Genomic DNA, 21779 nt, shown 5'->3' on the forward strand with positions numbered 1-21779 from the left:
TATATTTATGGGGTCTTCTTAAGGTACAATTTGGCTGCACGCGACAGAGACGGACTCATCGCAGCTTCCCGCCACTCACTTTTGAGGTGACGACCGAGACATGCGGCAAAGTGTTTGTTTTGTTGAGACGCGTGCACATATTCTGTGAAAAATGAGTATAAAAATGCTTCTAAAAAGGTTACTCGAAGAAGAAGAAGAAGAAGATGTGTTGCTGTGTTATTTGTTGCGAAAGAAAGAAAGAAAGAAAGAAAGAAAACCTACGAGTTCAATATTCAAAACCAGACGCGAAGAAGGATCTTTCTGTCTGTTAATAAAGAATCATTTATCATTAGAAGAAGAAAGTTTCAGGAGTTATTTCAGATTGAATCAAAAGCAGTTTGGTTACGCACTGAGTTTAATAGGAAAAACATACAAACAACAAAAACTGTCGATCACGTTACGGTTAAGTTTCTTATATTGTATTATTACTAATTATGTCACAAATGTAATGACAATTGTCTTCATTCTGTGATGTTGGTTGGTTCGGGGGTCGAGGCAGTTCTTATAGGAGAATGTGCTGATACCTCAGATGAACTTGGGTTGGACATCCGATGTTGCTCCTCGCATATCCATCTGAATCACTTCATAGTGACTTAAAATGTTAGCTTGTATTTTCAAACGTGGAGCCTTTACGTGGTTCCCAAATGAAGCAATTTCGTCTTCAATTTCTGTATCAGTGTTGGCACTTAACTGTTGCACGAGATTATCAAGAATATCATCATGATTGTTGTTGCGTCTTTTTCGTCGTGGAGGCTGTGGTACAGAGGACTGCGATGCTTCATCTGGACAACCTTCGCTGTTTTCAGTCCGAGTCTCAAACTGTGCGTTTGCCGCTGAATCTGACTCAACATTAGATGCAGTAGGTCTTTCTGTTGAAACCGGTTCTAAGAATTGGAGTCTCTTGAAAAGATCCCACTTTGAATTTTTCGGTGGTGCAGCTGATCCGGTTGACATTTTTCTTTTGCGTTTAAATCGATTGTATGAATCCCGTATATACTTCCAGCGTTTTCTACAGTCTCCATCTGAAATGAGAAAATACGCCCATTTTCGTGTGCGTGTTCTTTGTGTACGATATCACTTATTGAGTGATTGATAATTTTTTCCCTTCAGATTTATGGCGACTGGCGAAAGTTACGCTTCACTATCGTTTGCTTACCGTATATCAGCGCGTCATATTTCACCAATCGTGAAAGAGGTTCTTAGGTGTCTAAGAAACAAGTTGGTACCTCAACTCATGCCTGAACCTACGCAACGAGAGTTTCAACGCATTTCAAACGAATTTTGGATAAAATGGAATTTTCCGAACGCCGTTGGAGCCAATCTCTTTCAACTACAAAGCTTTCTTTTCTATCGTTCTTTTAGCCATCGTGGACGCTAATTACAAGTTTATTGCGGTCGACGTCGGTGCATATGGCAAAGAAGGTGATTATTGGAAATAACTTTAATCTTCCGGGTCCTGAGTGCCTTCCGGGAACCATTTCTAACTTTCAGGCGAAGCATCGGGTCTCGACGCGTATCTGATGAAGTTGCAAAGAATGACGTAACTGAACAGACATTCAATTATCGCCTTTGTCGTGCCGGAAGGGTATCGGAAAATGCATTTGGGTTGATTTGCCAAGTATTTTGAGTGTTTTATACACACATAAACATTTTGCCGGAGACATGTGATGATTTGATATTAGTCGCCTGTTACGCGATGGATTCCTAGTAAAAATCTGGAAAAACTTTCTATCACTTCAGTAATGACGTGGAAACAACGCCACCAAACACGCACTCCTTATCTCGAGCAGGAGGCGAGATAAGAGAAGAGTTGAGAAAATATCTCATGTCAGACGCTGGTGCAGTTTCTAGGCAAGTAGATCGCAAAAACCTGGTAATAATCCATTCATTGCATGACGTGTTTAAATCTAGAAGACGTTATATTGTATTATAAAAACGCAAACAACTAACCACTTTTGTCTAATTAGGCGAGCTTCGGGATTTAGAGGGTTAAGTCTGGCATTTATGAAAGCGACAGTGAACTTACGAGTCCTGCAAATATCGTGACTGTCAGGCATCGAGCAGGACCCCGTTCCTTGGCGTATAAAAATGTATTCTGTGAAAGTTAAGTTGCCACCACGCCCCGCAGTAAAGCTGACAACCGATTTCAGACTACGTTGCCGATAACTGGGTTACACCGAACGCCTATTGATTGCAGCATCCTTGGCGATGTAAAAGTCTGACCAGAACGAGCTGCATGGAGCAGAGTCCATCTTCAGCCCTCGGTCGGTCGGCTAGTCAAATTCTGAACGAAATTCTTATCTCCTTATAACGCAGTTTCCTCCTCGCTCTTGTCACTTCATCCGTCTCGGGTCCAGATATTACCCTCAGCGCTCTCTTCTCAGACACCCCGAGTCTGTGTTTTCGCTTGAAGTGAAAGACCGGGTTTTACACCCATACAAAACAGTAGGAAACATTCGTTGTTAGAGAGGAGACGGGAAACAGAAGATTGTGAACTGCGGGCGGGAGAATGTGAAGGTGCGTCGTGCAGTTGTAATACGCTTGGAAGTGCCTGAGGTAAAGTTGGTAATCGGCTTCCTCAGACGTTGGTAGTATTTCGTAGGATTGGCGGGCAGATTGAAATAGCTGAAGGTTGTCAGTTTGTAGATAATAATATGAAGAGTTTTATTCAGTCTCAAGACAAGATCAAGTTCACGCGCCCTGGGACCATGAAGTTTATGTATAATATCGAAGAAGGTGGCGTGATGTCATTCTCTTTATGAGTGCGACCTCACACGTGATCTCGTTACAGGCGATGACATCATAAGGAAACTGTTATCACAGGAGGCGTTGCGAGCTGTGAGGGCGCTCTCATATTACATCTGCTTAATCTCAATACGTGGAACTTACACAGTGTCTGAATTTAATTCGGATGGAGTTCGGACCTCAGCTTCTGGGGAATGCGGTGATGATCCTTCGTGGAAGTGTAGGCAACTGTCAGCTGCTCGAGAGACGTGCTAATTCCTTTCTTGTAGCTCCTGAGAAATGCCGCCAGTCGTTTTTCTGGGTCTCTCCGACTGTCGGTTGTTTCCATGGAGACGGTTCCCTGACCTTGACCGCTATTTGTGATCTGGCCTTCGGCGTTGTGCGAGGGCTGGGCCTGCCAAAGAATTACGGAATGTTGGTCGTTCGCTCAATAACTCGCCCTGCTCGATTAATCCAGACCCGGGGACTAACAGGAATCTTTACTCGAATTTACCGCGGGCCGGCGAGGGAAGTAGGTTGTGTGGATAAAGCTGGCTCAGGAGGAGAATGCCCCGGGTTGCTGCCCTCAACAGCGCTGAACGGATTTTGATGAAACTGAACGCGAACTGGCGTCGGTAGGCATCGCTTCGGGAAATTCTCCGCTCCACATTTAGCTCATCTCTGGTTTTCAGAGTTCACTTGGCAAATGTTCACATTCGCTGGCTTCATATTTTAGGATAACAAATTTGAATCCACGAAGTCATTGTCATTATCGGAGACAGAATTGAAGTTGCTCAAAATCTGCCACCACGCGAGATCCGACATCCAGACAATTGTCTCAGTTCCTTGCCCACGTAAAACCGACGTTTCGGGAACAAACCCTGAAGATGGGGACAGAGTTTGTTCCCGAAACGTCGGTTTACTACGGTAACCAGTTGATTATGTGTAATAAAATTGTTTGTATCTTGTGAATCACACAAAACATCATAGTTGAATGGTTAGTACTCCTGCTACATGTTTGGCAGGTCCTGGGTTCAGATCTTGGCCTGCAGACTGGCTATCGTGACGAAGGCTTGTTGTGGTTTTCCTCAGTCCCTCCAGAAAATGCTTGGATAGTTCCTTAAATTAGGCCATGATCACTTCTGTCCACATGTTTTCCAATTCTCTGTTTACTATCATCCTCTCACTCGACATTATATAGTCTCAGCTAGTGACAGCATCGTTAAATAAATTGTGAGTCACATGAAGATGGCTGCCTTCTGGGTTGTAGCATTACAACACAGAAAACGAGTCATATTCGTACTCGCCACTGTGAGAACCTCAATTCTTACTGTGACTCGCATGCTTTTGTTGTGCTGTAACTTTGTGTGCCTGAAACTCGGGACTGTCAGTGTGATGGTATGAGATAAGAAATTCATGAACTTGTGTCTGCACGACCTTGAATTTTAAGACATCCCATCTTACTAGTGACATCTTATAAATTGATCTGAAGTTGTCACTGACATGAAATCCCACAGTCTTGGACTGGGGACATTAAAATATCATAGTAATTTATAAAAAATACATTTAACACTGCTTTAGCTTTATTCAGCTTTCAGTATCACATTTAATTTTCATTGTTGCAATTTGCATGCTCTTTCCTAATGTTCTTCAGTAAGACACATCCTAGTTGCTGATTTAACTTCCTTGTGTAGAGCAGATGCTCATGGGAAAAGAGTGTGAAGATGACAGCGTTGTGGGATATTGCGCAGTGTAGTGTAATATAAATTGACACCATTATTAGGCGATCTCTCTGGTGATGAAGGCAGTAAGCATATTCCCCTTGTTACTTCATGCTTTTAAGTTAGTCATGTTTCTTTTCTGTATTAATAACATAGGCAGGAAAACTGTGACATGAGTTAAGAAAAATAAAAGCAGTAAGTACAGTTTCTATGGGATATTATGATACAATGTATAAAATGTGAAAGTAGGGCAAGGAAATATCTCAATTTGGGAACTCTACATTCAGACAGGTAAAATGCCATTTGTTGCTTTCGAACATTTTCGCTAGATCTACTGATACTATTGGTAGCACTGCATTAATCTAAATATATCGATATGGGAAAGAATGACTAGCGAAATTGCGTCGATCACTTTCGTAACCTGTTTTGAAGTACAGTACATATTTCTTGTACAGAGGTTTTGCAGTTATGTCAGACAGCAGACTGGCCGTATCTGATGCGAAGGTCTGAAAAAACAAGCACACAAACTGTGATGATCTCGTGGTAGTGGATTGTGTCTTGGAGTCTACGACTAGACAGCGGCGGATTTATCGTACGTAGTAAGATTTAGCAATTTGTGCGTTGTATTATAATTTTAACGGTTACATTATTTCTTGACGATGACTTCGCAGTTATACACACGAAAGTAAACAAGGTACGAAGTACTGGTTAATCTTGCACTTGTACTACCTTATCCGTGTGTTTGGTCACGTAACTTCGTCTTGTTTCAGGTTCGGACTTCTGTAGGGCCCTATTAAGCATGACAGATCTGCGATTCGATGGCCGAGTGGTTGTAGTTACAGGAGCTGGTGCAGGTGATTATCGTACACGAAAATAATGTTTGTGCCTGATCGCTTTTCTAGTATGCAAGACTTTCTTTCGGAAATATTTAATTCTTGTCGAAATTATTTTAGGTTATCGTTCTTGTCTTCGCGGTTTCAGCTTCATTAATGACTATATTGTACAAAAAAAATATAGTTCTTTCCCTCAGTTGTTAAGACAAAAATATGAAATTGAAGGGTGTGGGCTGCTACAACAGTATGTTTCCAGTTTTAATTGTACCAGTTTGTGTGTGTCCATTTCCATGGATAAAAGTTGTCATGATAATATTAAAGTATGATGAGACTCCACATGCCATGTGATGTGTGCACTGCAGAGGTGAGTTAATACCCTTCTCTTTTATCATTTGTCTGTTTCCATTGTCTCATAATCGTATTAATCATGGCATTTGCTTACAACTTCTTGCAATGAACAGTTCTGTGTGTCGTTTCACCCACTTATCATTTCTTGTGTGCCAGTTCCTCATAATTCTGACCAGCCATGACTTTATGTTTCAGGCCTGGGTAAAGCATATGCCCTGCTGTTTGCGGAGCATGGAGCATCAGTTGTGGTGAATGACCTTGGTGGTGGTCGCCATGGCGATGGGAAGAGTAGCAGTGCAGCAGACAGTGTTGTAGAAGAGATCCGGCACAAAGGTGGGTTTAGTGCATTATGATGCTTGTTGGCTGCTACTGCATTTGCATGTAAGTTTCTTGTTTGTCCTCTCACCTCTTCTCTTTCTCCTTCCTTCTTACAAACTGCTTCCTTGTGTCCCCCTCTACCACCTCCGTCTGATTCCCTTTCCTTTCCAACTTCTGTTTTACGGTGAAGTCGCAGCACCGCGGGATTGCATTTGTATCGTAGATTGTTTTGTTTCTGGTAGGTGGCAAGGCTGTAGCCAACTATGATTCTGTGGTGAATGGAGAGAAGATTATACAGACGGCTCTGGAAGAGTTTGGACGAGTAGATGTGGTAGTGAACAATGCTGGCATCCTGTGGGACAAGTCATTCTCCAGGATTAGTGACGCAGACTGGAGTATGTTTGAGATTAAATCTTATTCTTGGCCATAATATCAGATTGTGGGGTACTTTCAGTGTATTTGGACTGCTACAGTCAGTCAGTCAGAAAACTAAGAGCGCCAGTGACTGGATATTATGTAGCTGTCCCAGGGGCCATTTTACCTTAAAGTCTGATAGTTTAGTGAAATTGGAATATCATTTTTCTGCAGAGACTAATTCTGAAAGAGTTAAAATTCACAAGCGTCTATTCTCATTGTGGTTCTGACCAGTTTCAAGAGACTGTCCATGGCATTTGCCTAGAGAGGCTGAGGAAAACCTTGACAAATACTGTCTGCTATGCCGAGCTGTTTTGTCTGTTGTTGATTTTGTATAGGAGGCCAAAAGAAAAGGGACTATGGTAGATTTCTTGAGTTCAGGGATGGTTTTGCATGCTTTTTTGTCTAGTTACTAGTGCTGTTGAGGTTTAATGATCATTTGTTACTGTTGCAGGCTTAATTCAGGACGTACACCTAACAGGTGCTGTCAAGGCAACTCGAGCCGCGTGGCCTCACTTCCGTAAACAAAAGTATGGACGTGTCATTGTGACATCCTCCAATTCTGGTCTATATGGGAACTTTGGGCAGGCAAACTACAGGTCGGTGTTAGTGACACTTCAGTATATTTATCTTTCATAGGATTGATCATTTGTATAATGTGTGCGTGATATCTTGGACATTAATCTGTTCTGCTTTGAATATCTTTGGGATTTAAAAGTATTAATTACAATACACCCCTCCCCCCGCCTATGAAATATTGATTTAACATTCTGGTTATTTATAAAAATAAAAGTTTGTCTTTGGTTGCCAGAAATGGTAGAAACTGTTTTCCCCCACAGTTCCTCAAGACAGATGCTGGGATAGTGTGTTATATAACCGAGGGTCACTTCTACATCCTCTCCAGTTCGTCATTCACCATCGCTCTTCCTTTCAGGACTGTGTAATTCGTGTGGCTGAAAAGTTGTTCTCAAATAAGAAAGTTGGTGTGAGTGATGGCCGCTTTATGCATTTCTTGGGAAGAGTCCATGTATGTTTTTTTTATGGTTGCAGTGCTGCCAAGATGGGGCTGGTTGGTCTGAACAATACGTTAGCGATAGAGGGCAGGAAGGACAACATCCACTGCAATGTGATTGTGCCAACTGCGGCATCCCGGCTTACTGAAGACATCCTGCCACCTGGTGGGTGCTGCTGATACTAAAGCCTGACAGTGTGTCACTTCTGTTTACAATAAATGAACATCAAAATGATGCAAACAGTGCATTTTGGAAGTATATTCACCCTTTTGTCATATTATCAGTTGTAATAAATAGTTCATGTTTTGGAGATCTGTTATCAGCAGTTTTTAATATTGTCTCATGATTATAAACACTAATGTGATACTGATAAGTCACTTGTTTGTTGCACAGATTTCTTTGCGCAGCTGCGCCCAGAGCTGATTGCGCCAGTCGTCGCGTGGCTGTGTCACGAATCCTGTGAGGAGACTGGCTCCATCATCGAGTCTGCTGCTGGCTGGGCAGGAAAATGTAAGTGTCAGTGGCACCCCTGTTCGGAATATGCTCGATGCCTGTAACGACACCACTGGTTCTGAGCCATGTGATGCCGTCCAAAACAGGACTGCATTTCATTAGGGTCATGAAGGTTGGGTCTGTTGTTGCTCTTTCAGTGAAATGCAGAAATGATTTTTTCACTGCAAATCACAATCGTAGATAAGTCGCAGAATCTGCATGTGGACTTCCGTAGATGTGTCAACAGCGGTAGAATGACCGGATTCATGTTTCAAGGGTCCTGATTTCAGTGAGACAGCTTGGAATAGCCATGAAGCGCAGTAATGATAGACAAGCAGAGAACCGTTTACCTCCCGTGCTGAGTGTCGGCAGAACTTTCCATCAGGATGCGTTCTTGTCTGACAACCTTCAGGTTATCTGGTGCGTTCACCGGGTGGCCTGCTGCGTGCACAGATGAATGAGCTGGTGACGCCAGAGGCTGTACGTGAGAACTGGGGCAAGGTGACAGATATGTCTGCTGCCGTTAAATTGGAGTCCATCCAGGAGGCATCTGGTACCCTGATGACCGTTCTGGAGCAGATGAAGTCGAACTCTGGGATTTCTTCTGATGGCGTGAGTTATGACTCGATGTAGTTTTTTGCATATGCTTTCAGATAGTAATTATTCAAGTTACCCCTGTGTCTAAGCACCATCCAGTGGAGGTGTATAGAGGGAGTGTAGTATAAGACGTATGAATGAGCAGAATTAATTTTGTTTATTGTGTACAGGATTTTAGCCCGTCGCCATAATTGTAGTACGTGGTTTACGTTACTTCAGTTGTGTGTTTCTTGCGTATGGTGTTGGAAGAAGCTGACTGCTTCATTGTGGCTTACGCCACTGGAGGTCCAGTATTTTGTTAAATGAGGTGTACATTAGTTTTGGCAATGGCTGGTGCTGCCATCCAAGTATTGATGGTGGCTAATGTTTGTGCAGACTTGAACTTCTTTTGTCTTCTTGGTGACACTTATTCTGTGAACATGGTTTAAGGTCCTGATTTCCTTTCCAGAAGAGTGTTGTGACAAAGTTCCAATACACTCCTCGTGACCTGATCCTGTATGCACTGGGAGGTGAGTAATGTGCCATTATGTGCGTGTGTTTGTGACAGTGTGACAGACAAGTAATGTGTTTGTTTTATTGCAGTTGGTAGCACTGTGACCAACCCAAGTGACCTGAGATTCCTGTATGAAGGCCACGCAGACTTCTCTGCGTTGCCGACGTTCCTCGTGTTGCAAGGCGTGTCTGCCGTGATGGAGTCTAGTGTTACTGCTGAGGTGTTCAGTGGCAGGGATTTCAATCCTGCCAGGGTAAGTGAGGTTATGTCTTGATAAGCAGACTCTTTTGAGGATAACCGCAAGGTTCAGCATCGGTCATTTCGAAGCCTGCCTTCGGATGCAACCCTGAGCCACCTCACAATCTTCTTGCTGTGTTTTCATCTCTGTATGTGCATTTCTTGCCTTCGCAGCTGAACATGTCCATATATCTTAACGCAAGGCACATTTTACTGCCTGTGCTTTGTCTATTACGAATATAATAGCCAGTCTCCATTGCACTTGACTTGTTTAGTTCACTGTACATGCAGTGAGGAAGAAATTAAAAGTCTGCTGGTCCTCATGGAATGAAAGCAGATCCAGCTTCTGCAAAAATAATACTGCAGTGAGTTGTTTTTCTGTTCAGTGCAACGGAGGATCATTCAGGTCGTATTCTATGCTAGTGAAGTTGTAATTGAGCAGTGTGGTGTGGACTCGGGGAATGCTTGCTATCATTCAGTCCAAAATGTTTTGTCCTCTCATCTCACATCAAGAAAACTAAAGATACAAAAGTTGTGCTGTATGGGTGTTAAACTTGGTCTCCCACTTTGAGGGAGGAACATAGATTGAGGGTCTTTGAGAACAGAGTGTTTAGGATATTTCGACCTAAGAGGCAGGAAGAAAATTGCATTATGAGCTTCACGGACTGTACCCCTCACTTGATACCGTTAGGGCGATTAAATCGAGGAGGATAAGACGGGCGGGACATGCGGAACGCATTGTGGAGGGGTGGGGTGTTTACAAGATATTGGTTAGAAGGCCTGAAGGGAGGAGATTGTGGGTGAGACATTGGCGTAGGTGGGATGGCGTTAAGATGGACCTTTGGGAGATAGGAATCTATGGAGCAAACTGGATGCAGCTGGCTCAGGTTAGTCTTATGGCAGGCTTTTGTGAACTCAGTGATGAACCTTTGGCTTCTATAAAGAAATTGTTCTATTTTTTGAGAAGCCAAGTATACAGTCAGTTTTTCAAAGAATATCCTGCACCATAGAGAGAGTGAGGATAGAATTCACACTGATTCAGTGAGCTGCACAGAGTGTAGATGCTTCCCACTGGCATGCCACTCGGTCATGTAAACAAATGACAGTATTCAGTTGTTTTTGCAGATATATCATAAAGTATTTCTTTCTTTCTTTCCACTAAATGGATTCGAGAAGTTCTGCTAACTTAAAGATAGTTGAGTGGTTTCGACGTAGAGACTGATTGGATTATGAACCTTAGGGTTGCTGATGAGGCACAAAGGAATGAGAAACGATTGAGTACATAATTTGAGTTGACTGAGGAGGATCGTGTTGCTGCTATGTTGCCAGATGTTGCATGGTGAGCAGTACTTGGAGGTTCTGCGTCCCATCAACAGTGAAGGGACTCTTGAGGTGCACTGCAAGGTGGTGGATATGTTGGACAAGGGATCCGGGACTGTTGTGCTGGTGGAAGGTGAGATAAAATTGTGCAGTATGATCATTCCATTTGTAACTTCTGTCAACTTGGTTCGTGCAGTTGTAACGTGTCTCTTTTTCTTTGATCTGTCTAGGCTAGGGGGAATATAAGTGGTTTAAAAGTCTAGTCTTCAAGGTGATACAAATTCAGTTGCTGTCTGTTGTCATTATTGCAGTGGAGACATTTGATGAAAGTGGTGAGAAGGTGGCACAGTCCCTGCTGACAACATTTGCTGTTGGAATGAAGGGTGTTACAGACAAGCGTACTTCACCCTATGATGTGCCAACAGCAGAACCACCAAAGCGGATTCCTGATTTGTCTGTTGAGCAACACACGTCTCTTGATCAGGTCAGAATAGAGGGAAGCATGTGTTACGTGTGAGGCTCTTTGGTTATTTTTCTTTGAGGGGGGGGGGGGGGGGGGGGTGAATGTAACTTTTCTTATTCTGTGTATGTATTTTTAGTTTCTTCTGTCAGTAGTACTAACGTGTGAAATATGGAGAAGAAGCACAATCTAATTAAGATCTTGACATATTTGTGGTGATAGAGCTTTGTAAAATGTGCATCCTTAAGATTATTTGATGTAGACTGAAAATGCTGACTGCTTTGAATCTGCACTTATTGCTGTGTGTGAAAATTATGACTAATGAAACACTGCAGCTAAGTCTGTAGAATTTAGTATGGAGAGAGATCATAAACACACCTACAAATTAATTGTCAATGTTTCTTCACTTCAACATTATTTCCTGCAGGCTGCACTCTACCGACTGTCTGGAGACCGCAACCCACTTCACATTGACCCTAATGTGGCTGCATTTGGTGGATTTGATCGGCCCATCCTGCACGGTCTGTGTTCGCTGGGCTTCTCAGCCCGCCATGTCCTACAGCAGTATGCGGATAATGATCCAACCAAATTCAAAGCCATAAAGGTGTGTAATAGAAACATCTCTTTTTGGGGCTTTCCTATTTTCACATTCTCATGATAACATTCCAGCACCCTCTTTCATATTTGTGGTGATAGAGCTTTGTAAAATGTGCATCCTTAAGATTATTTGATGTAGACTGAAAATGCTGACTGCTTTGAATCTGCACTTATTGCTGTGTGTGAAAATTATGACTAATGAAACACTGCAGCTAAGTCTGTAGAATTTAGTATGGAGAGAGATCATAAACACACCTACAAATTAATTGTCAATGTTTCTTCACTTCAACATTATTTCCTGCAGGCTGCACTCTACCGACTGTCTGGAGACCGCAACCCACTTCACATTGACCCTAATGTGGCTGCATTTGGTGGATTTGATCGGCCCATCCTGCACGGTCTGTGTTCGCTGGGCTTCTCAGCCCGCCATGTCCTACAGCAGTATGCGGATAATGATCCAACCAAATTCAAAGCCATAAAGGTGTGTAATAGAAACATCTCTTTTTGGGGCTTTCCTATTTTCACATTCTCATGATAACATTCCAGCACCCTCTTTCTGTTGTTCTATGGATTGTTTGTGTTCACAGCATTTTTCACTTGCCTCTTCCGTGTCTGATGTACAGTTCAGTTGATGTCAGTCATTGTGCTTTCTTATTCTTTCCACATGCTTTCCTATTTTCTCGCATCCCTGTTGGAATACTTCATAACCGTGACTCCCATTCACAGTGGATACGTTAAGGGAGGCCTATGGTAAGTAAAAAAATATTCATGTGAATCATGGTGCAATGGTGTGGCTTGATAGTAGATTTCTAAGTTGTAATTCCGGAGGACTGTTCATAACATTTTACCATTTCAGTCTCTTTTTTTTAATTTTATCATCTTGTTGCTTTGTAAGTTCTTTGTACTTTTTTTCCATCAGAGAGATTGTTAAATATGATGTTATTTCATGAATGTGTTTCATTTTCAGAGGTTATATAGCATCAGATAGAATGAGAATGGGTATGAATTTGGAAAGGGGCAGTAATATTAATTTTCATGTTACTATGCTGGAAGTTCTTTGGAGGGACTGAGGAGAACTCTGATTAGCCTGAGAAGGATAGTCAGAAACTGGACTGAGATGCAACCTGATATCCCCATTAATATGGTTTAGATCGTTGCACTACACAGGCCATCAGAGTGTGAGGGTATGAAGAAAATGATGACTGTCACTGGTTTACAGGCTCGGTTCAGCAAGCCGGTTATCCCTGGGCAGACACTACAGACTGACATGTGGCAACAGGGGAACCGTATCCACTTTCAGACCAAGGTGAAAGAGACGGGGAGCGTGGTGATATCTGGCACATATGTCGATCTCACCGAGGCATCCGTCCCGCAGCACAAGGTACGTTTTTGTGGCTGACTGATGGGCCAAGATCATCTTTGATGATGGTTGTTCTGCTGGTGAGAAATTTCGTTGCTGCTGGCCTTTCACCACGTTCACATAATTCTGCCCTTATGCTCTGTCATGAGCTGGTTGAGTCCTATCTATCTCTTCACATCATATTTCTCTAAGGTGCATTTTAGTAATGTCTGTGTGTGTGTGTAGATCTCCCAAGTACTGTTTTCCTTTCAGCTTTTCCAATGAAATTTTTGTGTTAAATTTCATGTCTACGCAGTGGAAATAAAAGGTCACACATATTGCAGGTTCCTCACAGAAAAATGCAATTTGATTATGCAGTACACTGCTACTAAACAAGACGAAGCATTTGAGCTGTGTTGTTTGCATGTAAAGCTTACTTAATATAAATGTACATTTTGATGTAAATTCTGTAATTGTGTGTTGGAGAATGTTTAATTTAGTGTGGGTTTAATGAGCCAAATATAAGATTTAATTCTGGATTTTTAGTAAAATGATAGGAAAGCTCTGATGGGCAGGGCATACAGCATGCATGAGCAAGACATGAAATGAGTACAGAATTTTGTGTGGAAAACCTGAGGGAAGAGATGGCTTCAGAGACCAACTCATAGATGGGAGTGTAATATTAAAATGGATCTTTAAAATACTGGGTGTTAGGTTGTGGATTGTGTTCAAGTGGTTCAAGATAAGTCCATGAGGCAGGCCTGAGCTGTGTGGTGTTTGTTCCTACAGATTGCAAGTTGTGTTTATAATCGATATAAAGTGTAACTGATATTCTGTTATCTTGTGATAACCTGCATTGTTCAGCCTAGCAATTTCTTACTCTCAGTGACAAGGTTATGTTTCCTTTTTGTTAAGATCCCAAACATTACAGCATTGCTAGTATCACATCTTCAGTAAGATCCATTTTAACCCTTTAAAGCTGAGTTGTAACTGTATGTACCACCTGCTGTAACAGTCATTATCTCTGCATTTTGCCCACAGAATATATAATGTGGGTTTTATATTGATCTCAGAATAAACAGTAATTTATTTCTCTAAGCAGCATTAACTAGTTTAGTGTTGTCGTGGAGACGTGTTGTGTTTTCTTTGAGGTAACAATGGATTGATAGAATATTATGCACCTTCACTGTGGCTGAAGGGGTTAATTATTTTCTTTAATTTCCTAGTTGGGCTTCAGAGGTTACTCAAAAGCTGTATGGAATTTCTTTGTTTTCTCTTTCCTAGTTACATTTCCAGCTTATGGTAAATATCTGCAAATCAATTTCTCAGGATATTTGCATCTTCAGTGGGCAAAGTGAGGAAGAAACTTCACGATTTGTACAGTTCACTTAGTGCTTTGTGAATAGTAAACTGTGGGAGACAAAGAGAAGTTGTCACATGAATACATTGTTTCACTACACTTGTTTATGTAAAATGTCATTAGGTCAGAAATTGGCTTAGACTTGGAAAAAATTTTTGGCATGAAGCTGGGGGTGGAGCCGAGTCATGATATGGCCATTTGTGTGTGTTTTGTGTAACAGAATAATGAACCTTTGTTTTGTAAAAGCAGTAAGTTTTTTGACTAGCTGAGTCACTGTCAAGGAGGCAGGAAAGACTTTGCACTTTAGCCTACATGTACAGTACAGTAGCTGTGTTCAAGGTCATGGAAGAAACACAAGTGAGTAGCTCTGATGTATGCTGGTTGCATCAGTCAGTCACTATGCCTGCTGTGATGAGGTCCACCAAGGTGAGGGAAGTGAAAACTGGAATTTGTAGTTCAGAGGCACATCTCATGTCCTGACATAGAATGAAAATATGAACATTGTTTTGCATTTGTTTTTAAGCTAAAAATATAGTATTCATAAATATTTAACACGTTCAGGAAGTACTCATTATTGATTACAGAGTGTGTAACCATCGAAACTATGTACTCTCAGTAATGCTAAAGATCAAATTACATCATATCCATATTTTTCCACTTTTGTATGGTTGTAAAATATGGTTTCTTTCTTTGTGTGAAGAACCTAAATTGTGTTTGAAAACAACCAAATATTATTTGGGATCTTGAAGGATCAAATAAGTGGATTCTTAGGATAGTGAACTAAAGGACTAAATGTGTTGTTCATAAGATGAAAACACATAATGTATGCATAGTTTGGTGGGAATCCTGTTAAAAAAATTGGACATAAGTAAGACTGAGAATTTAAGGGGAGGATAATATTAAGCTGGATCTTAGACAAATACAGATGTGTTTGAACTGTGCCAAAGTGGCTTGGTCCTGCAGCTAGTGATACTGTTTGGTATTGGCAATGTTCGACCTTCGTTTTCTATCACCAGAGAGTTAACAGGTTCCTAGAGACATGCAGAAATGGTGTATGATGTTGGTGGCTTTGTAAACTGTAATGTGAGGTTGCATTGTTGGTGCAGGCATCCACATCGGCGCTGGATTCGGATGGTGTGTTTGACTTGCTGAAAAAGCGGGTTGCGGCAAACCCAGAGCGTGCCAAGAAGATCGGTGGTGTGTTCCAGTACAACATCACCAAAGATGGCAATACTGTTGCCACCTGGAGTATGTATCACACAGTTGTCATGGATTTACAGCACTGTTAGAGAGTAAATTTTATACAGACTAACTTAAAACTTTCATCTGTTAAACGTTTTGTCTGTGCGGTTAACTCTCCTACTTCATATCTGGCAGATCTTGGGTTTGTATCTCATTTGAGAGACAGGGTTTTCTTATCATAGTCACGGAAGGCAATGATGAGACCCTCGCCGGGTTCGCTTGTCACGGCCACTTGCAGCTGAAACGGAAAGACTTGTTATGCATTTCTGTTGCGTCCTACAGGAGCAGTGTGTGACGATGTTAACAGAAACCCAAAAAACAAAACAAGAGATAAACTTAGGAATTTTACATGATTACAGGCTTTGTGGCATATGTATTTGTCAAGAAGTTCTGGAAAAATGAAATGTATGCAGAAATTTGATGGTGAAACCTGAGGAACACCACTTGGAAGACTTGTAAGAAGTTTGGAGATTAATATTCAATTTTAGCTTTGATGTTAGCTATATTCAGTCCTCAGTTCATTTTAATTATGAGCTTTGAATATCAGAGAAGCAGACAGAAACAAGTATGGTGTCCATAGATGGATTTTCCAAGTAATATTTAAATGTTTCAAAATGAAAATCATTTTATCAATCTGAAGAATTTGTGTTTTATGCTCATTATTTTACAATGGCTTCCTGTACATTCTAAATATATAATTTAGGACCAGCACAATGGAAATTACAAACATTTCTATAAATTTTGACCACGGTCCATGCAAGTGATAACTCATTTCAGAGGCATCCTCTGTTGGTCTGTAGTTGACTTCTGCAGCTGTGAAGTTGAAGTATCCATATTTCCTTGGTCTGACAACTACTACATGAGATACATTTGTCCCTGCAGGGATCCTGTCAATCTTGATGTTGAGCTGACCACCCACCAAAGTGAAGGCCTCTTTGTGAAAGCTACTGTCACTCAGCTTAACACCAAGAGCAGTACTTGTGCCAACATTATATAGTGTGTACTGCAAAGAATGTTGTGTGTTATAATCAAACAAGTTTATGAGGTATGTTGGTATTATATGGGTACTAAATACAATATTATCATGAGATGCTCCATATTCTTTGGCTTGTAACATAAACGGCCTATGATATGTAAAAATTTCTATTCTGCAAAAACAACCGGACGATAACTTTTCTGAAACAATATGACATCTAAATATCCCAGCTACTATGTCCATGTCTTCAACCAGATATCTATTCAGTATCTGTTTCGAAATTAGCAATCTGGCACCCGTTTCTTCTTCCTCATTACCATCTACATAAGCAGCTAGGGCTGCGAGAACAAAAATACTTGGAAATTTCATTCTTTCAAGATTTTTAACGAAATATTAATTTATACACTCCCCAACGTGTTGTACGCATGAGTACTTCGAATCTTTCCCAACGGAATGGCACTTCTTTATCAAAACTTCCAACTCGTTGCCAACTCACAAGCAACAAAGCATGTAATTCGACTCCTACTGGCAATGACCGCACTTAAAAATTAGTTCCGGTTCCCTTCATTGTCACCAATTTAAAAGTTAATGACGATAAAATATACCGTTCCAGCCGTTGCCAATGTTAAAATGAAACTGTTTTGGCTTCACTGTTAAACACGGAAGTTTAGAAGTTCCATAGTTTGTAACATGCTTTGTAACTCAGAACTGTAGTTTGTTAATCGGCTGTACTTCGTATGCGATTATTTGGAATAATTATTAGGCACATATGGATGTGCTTTGTTATCGGTAATATAACGTAACTGTGTTGAGAATCATGTCGATGTCTCTGTCATCAGACCCGGAATTGGAAATGAAAGTTAAAAAAGGTTTGAAAACGTGTCAAACATGGATTGAGTTGTTTATGTTGAACTTATATACGTAACATTGCAAAGCACTGCCCCCGATGGTGGAGAAGAGGGTAGAAGTTACCAGACTGCATCATGAGTTGCAGGGACGTTGCTACGATGTGGAGTATGCCATTGGGTAAGGTTTAAAGGAAATTCTGTTCGTTCACTAGTATTCAAGAGGAACCTTGTTCCCAAGTGAATACTTTTCCACAGGCTTGTAGCAGCATCTTGCTCATTTCTAGTTGACATTTTGAATTATGTGAAGTGTAATTTCTTTATGTTACAAGGAAAGCTTATTATTTAATCAATTAACTTAGTGATTTTAGACCTTCATTCATTTGACATTTCTGCCTGGCAAAGGAATAAGATCCTGAGTCCTGACACAAAGTCGCCAAATATGGTGTGTGTGCGTGTGTCTATCTATCTATATATATATATATATGATTTGGAAGAAAAGTGAGAATCACAAGACCTTCCCAGAACTTTGTGTAGTTTTTTCAGCAGTTGTATTGTTCTCCAGGGCAGTGAAGTCTATGGAGGGGGCAGAGGATAACCTTGGTAACATACAGGAACTGCTGAAGAATGCGGTGTTCTTGCGACAGCAGATTAAGTATGAAGAAGCTCGCAGGTGAGTGTTATTGTGAATGTTGTGGACGTGATTTCTGTGGTCTGTCTGTGCCTTCTCTCAGGGTTCTTCCCATTTTATTCATATGTGAACTGAATGTAAGATGAGCAAATGTGTTTCAGTTGGAAAAGAATGTACTATAGCAAGTACAGAATGCTAAATTTGTGGGTTACCTGTGTTTTAGAATACATGAAGGAAATAGGGTTTGGGGAATTTGGGACACAAACTTGTTTTATAGCAACAGGAAGGAAGTCTGTCACTAGTGTAAATCCCCCATAAATAAATATCTCCTATGCGTAAGGAAAAAATGATCTGAATTGTTGTGTAGTACATGGACAAAACTATTCTGTGCAAATCCTCGTTTGGGAAGGAGTGATTCTACCAGTAAATTATAGCAGTGTGGTGTTAGCACTCCTGTTTCTCAAATGAATTACGTCCTATGCACAAGTCTCAGCAGGGGATTTGCTGTCCTGACTGAAGAGGGTTTTTTTTGTCAGTTTCCTCAGATCTTCCAGTTGAATCTGATCATAGTGTATCAGAATATGCCAGTTGATCCAGTGGTTTTTGAATGACTTATAAAGCAGTCTTATTAATTAAGTAAGCTGCATGTGTATGTCCATCTAGCCTGATTCAGTTACACAGCAGTTGACTGGTTTTTGTGAAATTTGGTGTGAATATCTACCATTTCAGTTCTCTTGATCTTCTGTTCATTTTAACTTTGTCATCTGCCATTACTGAATTGAGTTTTGAGGTTCTTATGATAGTGAATATGGAGGTGGCTGTCTTGCAGGTTGTTGCACCATTTAATGTAAAAATCAGTTTGTGCAACGTCGCAGGCAACCATCTTTGTAATGAGTTGTTTTGTAGGACACTAAATTAATTTTATTGCTCTGTGGATCACTGTTTCATTCACAGTAGTGTAGAATACCGGTCAGACAGTGTGTTAGTGATTTTTCACCTTTATGTAGCTTGCTGTGATTCTTCATGTGTGTTAGAATTGTGTTTTGTTCTTGTGTGCTGATCCAAGAACATTTGGATTGGCACGCGCATATGCGCAACGCATGTGATTTATGTTGCATGTTTTGTCTGTGTAGGCTCCCCCACTAATGCTGTGAGATGCCAGGTAATTGCTGTTTATTATGTTGGTAGTATATTATGGTAAGCAGTCACTACATGATCATGATGAAATTGGGGATATCACATGGCCTTAGAATTGTTACTGTGTAGGAGAAAGAGTGCATGGTCACATGGACATAATGTTTCATTGATACAGAGGACACTACAGAACAAGGGAACTGTGGTCCTATAAGTGGGAAATATTAACCCGTCAGTGTGGGCTGTGTCGAATGGACGTCTTTGCACGGTGTGATAGGTGCCATGTATGTTTCCAACATCAGAGTGAAAGAAATGACTATATTTATTCAATTGTGAGGTGATACTGAACTGTGCAATATCGTTATACTAAGAGACAGTATATTTAAGACATTTATTTCCTCTATTAGGTTGAAGGCCAGTTCATGCTTCATTGTTCAAAGTTCCTGCTTTTGGAAAAGTTCTTAATTACAGATAATAATGGCTACTTATTTCACCTGCTGTTTTGTGTGGGTGTTAAACTTGGTGTCTTGCACTGATGTCTGTGATGAGCAGAATACATGTAACTAAGAGAAACATACAGGCAGCGAGAGAAAATTACATAATGAGGAGCTTCATGAATTGTGCTGTTTTTTTGGGAAAGTGTTCAAATCAAGAAACCAGTGGGTGGTTGGTGTTGCCCAAGGAATGTAGTGGCACTTTAGTATTAGCAGTGGATAGTTATATAATCAATATTGTTTGTGCATGTTTTTTTTCCTTCAAATTAGCCATTTAATTACTATGTATTTGCATCGCTGTTTGTTTAATTTTGTTCAGATTACAATTTCATGTCTTGGATCCTCCATTCACAATAATCCTAATCCCATTTAGTATTAAGTAATTTGTACGGTTGAAATATAATTATTAAATAGCCTACGAATCAATTAGTCAGTTCATTCACCCTTTTAGCCACTTGATCTCTTAATCACAGTCAGGCGGCTAAGCAACCAGTGGATCAATCAACTGCTCATTCTGTTCAAAGATATTTGTTCGTACAGGAACAAGAAGGAGTCATACTAAATTAAGGGTTTGGTGCAGTCTTTACTGTATGATCTACTATTAGCTTCTCAAGGACTCTGCTTCATGAAAATTTTATTTACAATCACAAAATCATGTTTAGATCTTCAAGGACACTGGTTGACCACAGTTTGTTGGGAACAATACTGGTGATTCATGGTTAGGATCATTTTTGTTATATTTTGAGGATAAAATTCATATTTTGGGTATGAAATTCTTACTTGAAACTACATTTCTCGGGCATTTACAGTGAATCCTTCATTTAGTTCAGATGCCAAAAGTGGTGTTCTGAAAGTGCAAAGTTAAGAGCTTTCATTAAAGATTTCGGTGAGGAATATTTTAGTTCTGATGGAACAATTCTGTTCTGTAAACTTTGTGAAGTTAATGTTACAGCTGGTAAGGGATTTAATGTGCAACAACATTGTGATACAAGCAGTAGGCAGGTCAGGTTTCTGTTGCGATATGAAGTGAGCCTGCCAAGTGTACTGAACATACTCCACTGATTTCCTGGCAAGCAGTAGGCTGGTCAGGTGACAGACAGCTTTTCCCCGAGTAAAATCCCAAGGATCAATTAAGCTTCTTCTCTCAGCTATTCCCAGAAAGACAAAATGCGTTCACTTTTAACTAACACAAATGCAAAAATAAACAGCATTCTGATGACGCAGTTGTTTGAACATGTACTTTTGTTCTTGGGGAGGGGGGCACACCACACACACTTCTGAGTATATAAATGTCACTTATCAATGCCGTAAACGCCTCATGGCGTTTATTTATTTGATTCCTCGGGAATCATCGACACATAACCTCAACCGTTAAACGAGAACACCCTATCATTCCGTAACCTGATGACAGCCCACCTAGATCGCTGTTCGCACACATAAACTTACAGCACCTCCAAGACTCCGAAGACTAGATTCACGCAACAAATTTTACCAACTCTCTCTCTCTATCTCTGCGCGAACTTGACTACAGCGAATTCTAGTAGCGAACCCAGTAAACTACGTATTGGCGGGAAAGAACAGGGCATCGATATATCAGGAAGATCCAGAATCGTAATCTTGTAGGAGCCTGGTAGCCGAATGGATAGCGTGCTGGCGTGCGGAGGACGACATCGGCAGTTCGAGACCCAGCGGATTCTTACAGTAGTATTAATTCTTAATTCTTACAGTAGTATTAAGTTCTAAATATAAAACGAGGGCAGGACTCAGGACTCAAACGATTTCTGATTTCTGATTTCTGTCCTCTAAAAATAATTGTGGGTTAACGGGAGGGTGGGGCGCCTAATATGATAGAATGAGGGGGGTTATGCACAAATATATAAAAGGGGGCTCAGTTGGGGGTATACCAACAACATACAGACATCAAAGCATATGAGTCGAAAAAGAAACAATCCAGCGAAATAAATCAAACCATCAAACCTGCATGCTTGTCATGTAAGCTGTTGAGTGTGTTCGCAGACTGACTTGATATCTGAACAGGAAACCTGATGGGACAATGAATGAAGTGTGTAATTACCTGACCTATAGGATGTACTTTAAATGTTGTGATTGTAAGTGTGAGATGATATGTTGACAGAAGTAAATGCAGTTTGGG

At 40.8% G+C, this 21779-nt stretch overlaps 3 protein-coding genes and 1 long non-coding RNA gene across 6 annotated transcripts; 2 read left to right on the forward strand and 2 right to left on the reverse strand.

The window, feature by feature from the left end:
- Positions 1 to 374: 374 nt before the first annotated feature.
- LOC147875132 (uncharacterized) lies at positions 375 to 5285 on the reverse strand. Of its 2 annotated transcripts, none has more exons than XM_087354610.1 (3): positions 5214 to 5285; positions 2066 to 3178; positions 375 to 1061 (listed from the first exon to the last, which is right to left on the reverse strand). In XM_087354610.1, the coding sequence occupies exons 2-3, from the start codon at positions 2094 to 2096 to the stop codon at positions 565 to 567; spliced, it is 528 nt and encodes a 175-aa protein (XP_087210736.1). In that variant the 5' UTR covers positions 2097 to 3178; positions 5214 to 5285; the 3' UTR covers positions 375 to 564. The 2 variants fall into 2 exon arrangements, with proteins under 2 accessions (XP_087210736.1, XP_087210740.1); XM_087354614.1 differs by having other exon boundaries at positions 378 to 1061; positions 2929 to 3178.
- On the forward strand, positions 5261 to 16635 carry LOC147875133 (peroxisomal multifunctional enzyme type 2-like). 2 transcript variants are annotated; one of them, XM_087354588.1, is made up of 17 exons: positions 5261 to 5338; positions 5861 to 5998; positions 6226 to 6378; positions 6852 to 6996; positions 7448 to 7575; positions 7804 to 7920; positions 8315 to 8514; positions 8948 to 9008; positions 9082 to 9245; positions 10559 to 10682; positions 10861 to 11033; positions 11437 to 11613; positions 11911 to 12087; positions 12826 to 12987; positions 15412 to 15553; positions 15907 to 16002; positions 16430 to 16635. In XM_087354588.1, exons 1-16 carry the CDS (start codon positions 5284 to 5286, stop codon positions 15966 to 15968), a joined length of 2178 nt encoding a protein of 725 aa, XP_087210714.1. In that variant the 5' UTR covers positions 5261 to 5283; the 3' UTR covers positions 15969 to 16002; positions 16430 to 16635. The 2 variants fall into 2 exon arrangements, with proteins under 2 accessions (XP_087210714.1, XP_087210720.1); XM_087354594.1 differs by lacking the exon at positions 15907 to 16002.
- LOC147875134 (uncharacterized) lies at positions 14807 to 21133 on the reverse strand. Its single transcript, XR_015536731.1, has 2 exons — positions 21044 to 21133; positions 14807 to 16550 (listed from the first exon to the last, which is right to left on the reverse strand). It is a non-coding gene; the product is annotated as an uncharacterized LOC147875134 (long non-coding RNA).
- On the forward strand, positions 16452 to 20053 carry LOC147875135 (BLOC-1-related complex subunit 8 homolog). The gene is made up of 3 exons (XM_087354635.1): positions 16452 to 16592; positions 17934 to 18041; positions 19541 to 20053. Exons 1-3 carry the CDS (start codon positions 16588 to 16590, stop codon positions 19596 to 19598), a joined length of 171 nt encoding a protein of 56 aa, XP_087210761.1. The 5' UTR covers positions 16452 to 16587; the 3' UTR covers positions 19599 to 20053.
- Positions 21134 to 21779: the final 646 nt, after the last annotated feature.

The sequence above is a fragment of the Zootermopsis nevadensis genome, unplaced genomic scaffold (genome assembly GCF_977971745.1).
Source record: "Zootermopsis nevadensis isolate Lab colony 2312 unplaced genomic scaffold, Znev_1.0 Znev_ptg000002l, whole genome shotgun sequence".
NCBI lineage: Eukaryota > Metazoa > Arthropoda > Insecta > Blattodea > Termopsidae > Zootermopsis > Zootermopsis nevadensis.

Excerpts from the sequence above, each read along its gene's own strand:
- LOC147875132 (XM_087354610.1), bottom strand. The coding sequence starts at position 2,096 with ATGCCTGACAGTCACGATATTTGCAGGACTC. Across the intron at positions 1,062-2,065 it reads TCACGATATTTGCAGGACTC|ATGGAGACTGTAGAAAACGC; the intron begins GTAAGTTCACTG and ends TTCTCATTTCAG.
- LOC147875133 (XM_087354588.1), top strand. The coding sequence starts at position 5,284 with ATGACAGATCTGCGATTCGATGGCCGAGTGGTTGTAGTTACAGGAGCT. Across the intron at positions 8,515-8,947 it reads CTGGGATTTCTTCTGATGGC|AAGAGTGTTGTGACAAAGTT; the intron begins GTGAGTTATGAC and ends TTTCCTTTCCAG. Across the intron at positions 9,246-10,558 it reads GGGATTTCAATCCTGCCAGG|ATGTTGCATGGTGAGCAGTA; the intron begins GTAAGTGAGGTT and ends CTATGTTGCCAG.
- LOC147875135 (XM_087354635.1), top strand. Across the intron at positions 18,042-19,540 it reads AAGTATGAAGAAGCTCGCAG|GTTGAAGGCCAGTTCATGCT; the intron begins GTGAGTGTTATT and ends TTCCTCTATTAG.